Source organism: Protomyctophum bolini, assembly GCF_963924005.1.
Source record: "Protomyctophum bolini genome assembly, chromosome: 16".
NCBI classification, from domain to species: Eukaryota; Metazoa; Chordata; class Actinopteri; order Myctophiformes; family Myctophidae; genus Protomyctophum; species Protomyctophum bolini.
In genome coordinates this window covers 864,744-875,117 of record NC_137877.1, presented here as the reverse complement: position 1 = coordinate 875,117, position 10,374 = coordinate 864,744, and the positions used below count along the sequence as shown (strand labels likewise).

Genomic DNA, 10,374 nt, shown 5'->3' with positions numbered 1-10,374 from the left:
ATTAAATGTGATGAATAATTGTTGGAGAGTTTATTTCTTGTTTTCCTGCAGCGATGGCTTCCTGTTTCTTTTTTCGGAGGCGAGGTTTAGTCTGAGCAGGCAGTGTATCTCACACACACACACACCCAGAGGCAGAGTGACTGTTATTTCATGTCTGTTGTCTTCAGAACAGCTGCGTTAAACCATATATTATTCTTGGATTTTTGTTTAGTTTTAGTTTGTTTTAACATTATTTTCAGTTCCTAGAGATTTGATACTTTTTATGACTTTTTAATGCTAATAGTTTTAGTTTATATAATAGTTATCAGTTCTTGTGTTTTAGGTTTTTTTCTTATGTTTTCGGTTATTTGTCAGATCGTAAACAAGTGATGTCACCGACCGAAATAAATAGATATAAATAAAATAAATAGCATATTTATAAATTGACAAAATAACTAAAATGTCATGTTTTGTCTCATTTCAGTTCCATTTAGTTTGTTTTGTTAAAAACACACCATACGGATTCAGTCGTTTGTTTATTTAATTCTAGTTTTTTTTTTTTTGTTAAACAATAAAAACCCCGTTCATTAAAAAGGAAGGAAGGAACTGAAGATGGACTGCTACCCATCGTTAGCATTGTTAACATTGTTTTATATCCACAGTTCGGCGTTGATCTCCCAAAATGGTAAGTTGATCATTATTTTATTTGTCATAATCTGCATATCGTTGAGGGAGTGGCTTTGAAACATTTAGACTTTTGAACCACTAGAACCACATGCCAATTCTGAAGGGAATATTGGCCGAAAATAACCGATCTGGCCTTCAAAGATAACAGACAGAAATAATGAAAACAATTAGTGAAGGAACTAACGTTGTCTATGCTTGACGTTCCATCCATCTTCAACCGCTTATCCGTAGTCGGGTCGCGGGGGCAACAGCTCCACCAGCTTGACGTTGTGCACATTAATTTGATATAAAACTGCTGCGTGGAAGTTTCATGCATTTATGCCCTTTCATTAACCCATTCTGACCTGAGATCAGATTCTAAAAATGTTTTCTACATTTCTACTAAGTTGTTGAACCTGACCAAGACAAGAGCCTATGATTGTTGTTAGTGTGGTCAGGGAAAATTATCAGAATAATGTCAAATCAGGGTAAAAGTAATGTCTTCCCCAATGTGTGTGTAAAGGTGTCTACTAACATAACATCTATAGTCACCAATGTGTTTGTAAAGGTTATACTAACATATCTATAATTATGTTGTCACTAGTTTTGGGTCCCGTTCCAAACGTCTAATCTCTCCTGGGTCTCTGGAGCTGAAAGGTTTAGGGAACCGCTGTCTCTCTAGTGTTGTGTTAAGTTATTGTTGATGCTCACCATCGCCCCCTGCAGGCTCGCAGCCCTTCCTGCGGACCTTCTCGGGTCATTTCGTCCTGGTGACCGACGAGCCCATCGACTACCTGGACGTGTTGGGGGAGGGGTCCCACCGGGGGGAGGGGTCTGTGGACCATCGGGGGGAGGGGTCTGTGGACCATCGGGGGGAGGGGTCCGGTTCCTCTGACGGGGAGGAGGAGGAGGAGCCGGCCAAACGGGTCCCGCCCCATCGCCGCCCCTCCCCCGCCAACGCCAAGAGGCTCCTGGTGGTCTCTGAGCAGACTAGAAGCTTCCTCCAGGTAGGACTGACTGATGATTGATTGATTGATTGACTGAATACTTTATTAGCCTTTGTTTTCCTTCACCAATCATTGCCTGCCAATGACGTTGTTTTTCATCATAAAGCTCTGAGCTCCACACGGCCAATGACGAGACCCTGTGGAGCTACACGTTAATTTTACACCAAGATGGCCGCCAGACGACCGAATAACGAATAACATGTATTCCTGTGCCTCCACAGAGCCCCCTGATGGCCATCTTGGTGTAATAATATATGTGTCCGTCCACAGGGCTGCATGGCCACAATCTTGGATGTGTACTAACATGCATACCTGTGCCTCCACAGGGCCGCGTGGTGGCCATCTTGGATGTGTACTAACATGCATACCTGTGCCTCCACAGGGCCGCGTGGCGGCCATCTTGGTGCCCACGGTGTACACGCTGGTGTTCTCGCTCAGCGTTCCCCTCAACGTGCTGGCGGTCGTGATGTTCGTGCGGAGGATCGGGCCGAGGACGCCGGCCGTGGTCTACATGCTCAACCTGGCGCTGGCCGACCTGCTGTTCGCCATGCTCCTCCCCTTCAAGATCGCCTACCGCTTCCACGGGAACCACTGGGTGTACGGCGACGCCCTGTGCCGCGTGGTAGGGCCGTCACTTCTAGTCATCGTTACTAGTTAACTATACCTATTATGTAAAAATATAACACACGTTAGCATGCTAACATTAACACAGTGTTCTCCTCCAGGTCACGGCATCGTTCTATGCTAACATGTACTGCTCCGTGCTGCTGATGAGCAGCATCGCGGCGGACCGCTACCTGGCCGTGGTCCACCCCATGGCCTCGCTGTCGCGGAGGACGCCCGGCGCAGCCGCCGCCGTCTGCGCAGCCGCGTGGCTGCTGTCCCTGGGGGGCGTGGTCCCGCTGCTCCTCTCCAATCAGACGCTCCGCCTGGCGAGCCCGGACATCACCACCTGCCACGACGTCCAGGTGCGAAATGTCGCCGATCGAAAAATTATAGACGACGTCTGTTCTGCACCACGACGCTGTGGAACCTTTTGGCCTGCAGAGGGCGCTATAGGACGGGACCACTGTTGTGTTGGGCTGAGATTAGATTAGTGCTGGAGGAAAGGAGGAACTCACACAGTTTAAGACCTTATTTTATTATCAGGGTGCCAGTGAAAAAGCAACGTTTCGATGTACGTATCAGACACATCTGATGCCTGAATTGTAAATTGTACTACAGTAAGAACATGTATCTCTCTCTGTAGGACTATAGACTAGTAAGACGCGCAAACGCGGGAAGCGAACACAGCTCGTACATATTTGGCGTTTTTGTGTGTGTGTGTGTGTGTGTGTGTGTGTTTTCTTTGTGTGTGATACAGCTGCGCCCTCTGGTGGCGGGCAGGTGGTGTTACAGAATGACAGACAGACAGACACACAGACAGACATGTTCTGCTAGGTCTCATAGTTAGTGCTCACTGAGTTCGCAACTACAGTGTGAACATATTCTCTCTCTCTCTCTCTCTGTAGGACGTGGTCACTCTGAGGTCGTTCTATCTCTACTTCTTCCCCGTCTACTCCTCGCTGTTCTTCTTCGTGCCGCTGGCCGTCACCACCGTGTGCTACGTGTGCATCGTGCGGACGCTGGCCGGTGAGACTCCTCCTCCTCCCGTTCAGACTCCTCCTCCTCCTCCCGTTCAGACTCCTCCTCCTCCTCCCGTTCAGACATAGTGTTGATTTATTGACAGAAAATTGTGATATTGGTTTTAGTCACAGGGCTGTATTTTGCGTGTCTTAAGTACCAGGTCTTATTCCCTATAACTTGAGTAAACTAGAGACCTGGAGGCGTGATCAATGCTCTTTGGCCACTCAGAATATCCAAAATGGCATTGATCACGCCTCCAGGTCTTAAGTTTAAACTCAAGTTAGGGAATAAGACCTGGTACTTTTACCAAGTTTTAGTTTTAGTTTTAGTTGACTAAATATCATACAGTTTTAGTCTTCTAAATCTACAGTTGATTTTAGTCGACTAAAATGTATTTTGGCGAGCCTTGATGCCGCCGTCATAATGACTGATTTTACACACATCTACAAGCTTGTAGACCGGCTATTTCCAGCATGCAACCGAGTGTAAAATGACGGACACGTGTGTGTGTGTGTGTGTGTGTGTGTGTGTGTGTGTGCGGACGTGTCACAATATTAACCCCCTGTTCATAATGTTGTTCCAATGTTGACCAATCGCAGCGGCCAACGTGGCGCAGCGCTCCAGGAAGCGGCGTGCCGTGGTGACGGCCGCCGCCGTGCTGCTGGTGTTCGTGGCGTGCTTCACGCCCACCAACGTCCTCCTCATGGTGCACTACCTCCGGCTGGCACGCGGGGGCGCCACCGACTCCTCCTACCAGGTAGGGAAAAGCCCTGGCATATTTATATAATAAAGGTCATGACATAAATGCAGCGCGAAGTGCTTTACAAGAACAAAAACAGAACAAAACATTATAGCATTAAAACAAGCAAAAACACAGAGTAACGTTCTACTATAAATGCATCGCGTCTGTGTGTGTGTGTGTGTGTGTGTGTGTGTGTGTGTGTGTGTGTGTGTGTGTGTGTGTGTGTGTGTGTGTGTGTGTGTGTGTGTGTGTGTGTGTGTGTGTGTGTGTGTGTGTGTGTGTGTGTGTGTGTGTGTGTGTGTGTGTGTGTGTGTGTGCGTGTGCACGCGCGTGCGTCTGTAATCCACTTTAACTCGATAACCGTTTGTGGGGGTTTGCGATAACCCCGACTGTGGGGGGGGCGTACCTACTGAGCATGTGCAGATAGTTACTGTCCCACCCCCCCCCTCTCCAGGCGTACCTACTGAGCATGTGCAGATAGTTAATGTCCCTCCCCCCTCCCCCTCTCCAGGCGTACCTACTGAGCATGTGCGCGGGCAGCCTCAGCTGCTGCGTGGACCCTCTCGTCTACTACTATGGCTCCTCCCACTGCAGGCGGCAGGTGAGAGTTAATTGATCAGTGTTGATTTGGGGGCTTTATTATTTTGAGTGGTGCAACCACTCCTACAACCAGCAATGTCCGTGTACCTGTTTGTTTGTTTGTGTAACTGAATGAGCACGAGTATGTGACTTAATTAATAGCAGTAGGGGGCGCCAGAAACAGAGAGAGGGGTAGTGCTGTGTCTCTAATGAGAGAGAGAGAGAGAGAGGGGGGGGGGGGGGGTTGACGAAATTGCCAGTGTATTTAGTCTTAGTTTTAGTCATCATATAGCTTAGTTTTAACTTAGTTTCCATTTAGTTTTCGCCAGTGAAAAAAGGTAGTCGACGAATATTTTTGTTATAGTTTTAGTCGATGAAATCAACACTTTCACTGAGAAAAACGAAATAAACACGAAACTAACTAAACTCCTCCCACTGACCTAACTAAACTCCTCCCCCTGAACTAACTAAACTCCTCCCCCTGAACTAACTAAACTCCTCCCCCTGAACTAACTAAACTCCTCCCACTGAACTAACTAAACTCCTCCCCCTGAACCAACTAAACTCCTCCCCCTGAACCAACTAAACTCCTCCCACTGAACCAACTAAACTCCTCCCACTGAACCAACTAAACTCCTCCCACTGAACCAACTAAACTCCTCCCACTGAACCAACTAAACTCCTCCCCCTGAACCAACTAAACTCCTCCCACTGAACCAACTAAACTCCTCCCCCTGAACCAACTAAACTCCTCCCCCTGAACCAACTAAACTCCTCCCCCTGAACCAACTAAACTCCTCCTCCTGAACCAACTAAACTCCTCCCCCTGAACCAACTAAACTCCTCCCCCTGAACCAACTAAACTCCTCCCCCTGAACCAACTAAACTCCTCCCCCTGAACCAACTAAACTCCTCCCCCTGAACCAACTAAACTCCTCCCCCTGAACCAACTGAACTCCTCCCCCTGAACCAACTGAACTCCTCCCCCAGGTGGCGGCCCTGCTGCGATGCCGCCGGGGGGCGGGGCTGAGGGGGCGGGGCTTCAGGAGTAGCTCCTCCTCCTCGCGGGCGGGCAGCACCAGAACAACCAGCGTCAAGATGACGGACAGCCCACCGCCAGAGGGAAGCCACGCCCACTACAGGAAGCTCATGGTCGCTTAAACCATTTAGACCTCGGCAAAATTAAGGGAAATTCTAACCCTAACCCAAATTCTGAATATGGTCTGCCTAAATGAATGAACCGATGTAAAGCACTATTAAAATACAATTCATTAAAAATGCAGTGTATGTGTAATCTGTCCCGTCAGTCCACAGTGGGGGACAGGGGTGTGGAGTGGGACATTTGGTATATGTTCTTTTTTATTATTGTCCTAAAACAGTGGTATTCAACTTGTTCTAATATATCAAGGTCCATTATATTTATTCAGCATTTGAGCCACGGAACCACCATTTGATGACATTTAGCCTCTCGGACCCATTTGAACCCATATCTCCAAAACTGGTGGGTCAAACTGAACAACCAATATGTCAATTTGAAGCTATGATTCCCATGCTTTCACAATATGACATGAAAAAAATCCAATGGCAGTCCCCTCAGTCAAATTTGGTCACATAATTATATTCCCCACCTTCAGCAAAAGAAGCCTGTTGTCTGCCCGGACTAAATCCAAATCAACATACGCATAAAAACAACAAAATAAATAAACTGCAAAAAGAAAAGCCTCCTCCTTTCCAGTCCCCAAAACAGCCAGTTTACATGCGTGTCAAATTCCCCCAAAAGAGGATTTATTTTTATATATGCATAGAAGGAAGACAATGGTTACAGTATTGACCTCAGGGTGAGTAAAACCCCCTAACTATAGAAAACAAAAGATTCTTATACCAATTAAAGCCTTACCTAGTTAACACAAACCCCTGGTTTGGTCTTTAGACCGGCTATAGTTTCACAACATTTATCTGAGGCTCAAACTAAATCTTAAAGGACCACTTCACCACTTTTCAACCTATCTTCATATAATAGGTCCTCACTAATAATCATGAAAAAATGGCACGATTTATTTCTACTCAGTCTGTGTCTCATAGGAGGGCTGTGTGGGCAGTTTAGAAACCGTCTTCCAGTGATATCATCATTAGGCAGATTATTTTTTTACAAAAATGTTTAGATTTTCATTATCGTGAGAACGATGGCTACCATTTTCGCATTGCAACTTTTCAGGACTAGAAAGCCTGCAGTTTCTATTAGCTTGGATTCCCCATCGATGATGTCACTGGAAGACGGTTTCTGAACGGCCCACAGCCCTCCTATGAGACACACCGCGCGCTATGAGCTTGTAGATCTGCTATTTTTTTTTCAATCGAAGAACGACTGACATAGAAACATAGCTTTTTCAGAAAACTGTCAAGGATGTATAAAGACATGTTTAGAATCTGATCTCAGGTCAGAATGGGTGGTGTAGTGTAGCATGTCCGTTCCTTCATTCATTGGTCTCCTCGATGTCTGGACACAGCTCTGAAACACACACACAAACACACGAACAATGATATTTTTTAAATATGTTTTTTAAACTATTTAACTCGGGCCACATGTGTCTGGAAGTTTGACATAGGCCTACAGTATGGTAATGCGGTGCAGTGGCGCCATCTCGTGGCTACTTCTGCAACATACACATGTGTGTTTTTTGCTTATGGTTCTCAACCTTACAGTTTTCCAGCCCATTTCAGACATTTGAACTGTGAACTTGTAGATCTGTTATTTTCTCTATGTTTGCCTCTTCCTTATAATGTTTGACAACTTTGCCAGTGTTTAGTAATGGCCTTTAGCGCTGGACTCCTGTCCCACCGGTTGAGAAGCAGTGTTTTATATCACATGGTGTGTGTGTGTGTGTGTGTGTGTGTGTGTGTGTGTGTGTGTGCGTGCCTACGTGCGTGCACAGACCTGTGTCCCTGTCTGAACGGTGGTAGTTCTGTGGGAAGTTCAGACATCCGACCTGCTGCTTAAAGACCTCCATATCCTTCTGCTCCATGGTTCCTGTCCGCGCTGCAGAGAGAGGACTCATTTTAATGTAACGCGCTGTAGAGAGAGGACTCATTTTAATGTAACACGCTGTAGAGAGAGGACTCATTTTAATGTAACACGCTGCAGAGAGAGGACTCATTTTAATGTAACACTGTAGAAAGAGGACTCATTTTAATGTAACACGCTGCAGAGAGAAAACTCATTTTAATGTAAGGCGCTGTAGTGAGAGGACTAATTTTAATGTAACACGCTGTAGAGAGAGGACTCATTTTAATGTAACACGCTGTAGTATACGCAGCGAGCTAAACATAGCTTCTGTTAATACGTATGTGGCTACGCAGCGAGCTAAACATAGCTTCTGTTAATACGTATGTGGCTACGCAGCGAGCTAAACATAGCTTCTGTTAATACGTATGTGGCTACGCAGCGAGCTAAACATAGCTTCTGTTAATACGTATGTGGCTACGCAGCGAGCTAAACATAGCTTCTGTTAACAAAGCAGCCGAGACAGGAGCTGAACTTGACACATCTCTGTGAAAGTATCATGTATTTATGTTATTTACGTTTTTTTTTTTAGTGGGCTCACTGTTTTTTTCCAGTTTTAGTTTAGAGGACTATGTTTATTTTCTCATTTTTGGTTTCTAGTCATACATTGCTGCCAGTTCCCACCTGATGTCGTGTCGGAGTCCAGACTGCTTGATTGATTGATTGAAATCTTTATTAACAGTTTGCAGAATTACAGTACATTTCAAGCACAAACTCAATACAAAGACTGTTAACTGTGAGTGGACGACCCAATTAAGCCTTACACTTGTTTACAACAGGGTCCACATTGTTCAATTCATCAAAACATTTAGAGACAAACAAATAGACACTTCTATGTAGTTAAAGAACAGAACAGGAATTCATCATATAGGAAGCGAAAAGGGAAAAATATATATATACAGTGAGGGGAACAGGGGGATAAAAGAAAACGAAAGACAGAGTGTAGGGCGCCTGCACACAACACCATGCGTTGATGCCATGTGTGCATATGTGCAGGCACCCAACACCACGTCCATACAAAAACATAGTACAATCCATAGTACAAAGACAGAGTGTAGGGCGCCTGCACACAACACCATGCGTTGATGCCATGTGTGCATATGTGCAGGCACCCAACACCACGTCCATACAAAAACATAGTACAATCCAGATAAAAATTCAGCTTTTACAGAGGCCAGTTTCGAATTGCAGCCATCCGTAGGTGCCCTTTGAGAGCAGTTTTGAAGGAGCCAAGGGATTCACATGTCTTAATGACTGTTGGTAGGGCGTTCCACATTTTGGTCGCATAGGAGCGAAAAGAATTTAGTCCCTTGTTTGTGCCGAATCTGGGTTGTACATGGTTTGTTGCACTCCCTCTGGTGTTGTGGGTGTGGACTTCGTTTACATTAAGGAAGTATTTAGACAGGTACATGGGTATCTTGGTGGTGTATCTAATCTTGTGGACCAGACCCATTGCAAGATGCTGTACTCTGTCGTCGACCCTAAGCCATCCCAGCCTGTCAAAGTGGGCAGGGGTGAGGTGGGTTCGGGGGGTGAGGCCAAGTAGGAGCCTGACCAGTTTGTTTTGGGAGGTCTGGAGCCTTGTTTTAAGGGCCTTTGAGGTGCTGTGGTACCAGGAGGTGGATGCATAGTCAAAGAAACCTTGTACGAGGGCTCCTGTTAAGGTCTTCAAGGTGTTTTTGTCGACCAGTGAGGAGATCCTGTAGAGGAATCTTGTTCTTTGATTGACTTTTTTGATTACGTTGGTGGCCATCTTATCACCGGAAAGATTGGCCTCCAGGATGGAACCTAGGTAGGTAATTTCATCCTTCCGTGTGATAATATCATCACCAACTCTAACCAAGAAGCCATCTGCCTTTTTGAGATTACTATTTGATCCGAAGAGAATGGATTCAGTTTTTCCCAGGTGTAAGGATAGTTTGTTATCAGCGAGCCAGGTGCAGATTCTACCGAGTTCAGAGCTGAGGGTCTTTTCAACCTGCAGTTTGTTCCTGTCCGAGACCAGCAGTGCTGAGTCGTCTGCGAACAGGAACAAGTCGCAGTCACAAGCTGAAGTCATGTCGTTTACATATATTAGGAACAGTAAAGGCCCTAGTATGCTTCCTTGTGGGACGCCACAGCTCACTGGGAGGGGGGGGGACAGTGTTCCGTTCACTTCCACCATCTGTTCTCTCCCCTCCAGGTAGGATTGCATCCAGCTCACTGATGTGCTATCAAAACCAATAGCTTTAAGCTTGTTAACCAGTATGGAGTGGTTCACGGTGTCAAAAGCCTTTTGGAGGTCCAGCATGACCATGCCGCAGTATTTTCCAGCATCCACCTCGTGTTTGATGTGGTCGCTCAAATAGAGAAGGCATGTGTCAGTGGAGTGGGATGTTCTGAAACCAGATTGGAACTCGTACAACAATTTATTAGTGGCAAGATACTTTTCAACCTGTTCATAGACTATTTTTTCCATCACTTTCGAGATGGAGCTTAGAATAGAAATAGGGCGGTAGTTGCCGGGTTCTAATTTACTCCCTTTTTTGTACAGGGGGGTTACTTTGGCCAGTTTAAAATCTCTGGGGACCTGTCCTTGTTTGATGGAGAGGTTAACTATGTGGGTGATGACTGGAGCTATGGAAATGGCTGAGTCTCTGAGAAATTTGGAGGGAATATTGTCATGGCCAGTGGCCTTGTGGGGTTGGAGGGCACTCAGTTTCTTAAGTACCTCC

The 10,374-nt window shown here is 46.0% G+C and overlaps 1 protein-coding gene across 1 annotated transcript; it reads left to right on the top strand.

Moving 5' to 3' along the window:
- Positions 1 to 554: 554 nt before the first annotated feature.
- f2r (coagulation factor II (thrombin) receptor) lies at positions 555 to 5,760 on the top strand (the record flags this gene model as incomplete). The annotated part of the gene is made up of 8 exons (XM_080785210.1): positions 555 to 664; positions 1,372 to 1,652; positions 2,035 to 2,274; positions 2,378 to 2,620; positions 3,164 to 3,284; positions 3,878 to 4,035; positions 4,532 to 4,621; positions 5,590 to 5,760. Exons 1-8 carry the CDS (start codon positions 592 to 594, stop codon positions 5,758 to 5,760), a joined length of 1,377 nt encoding a protein of 458 aa, XP_080641336.1. The 5' UTR covers positions 555 to 591.
- Between the last annotated feature and the right edge of the window lie 4,614 nt (positions 5,761 to 10,374).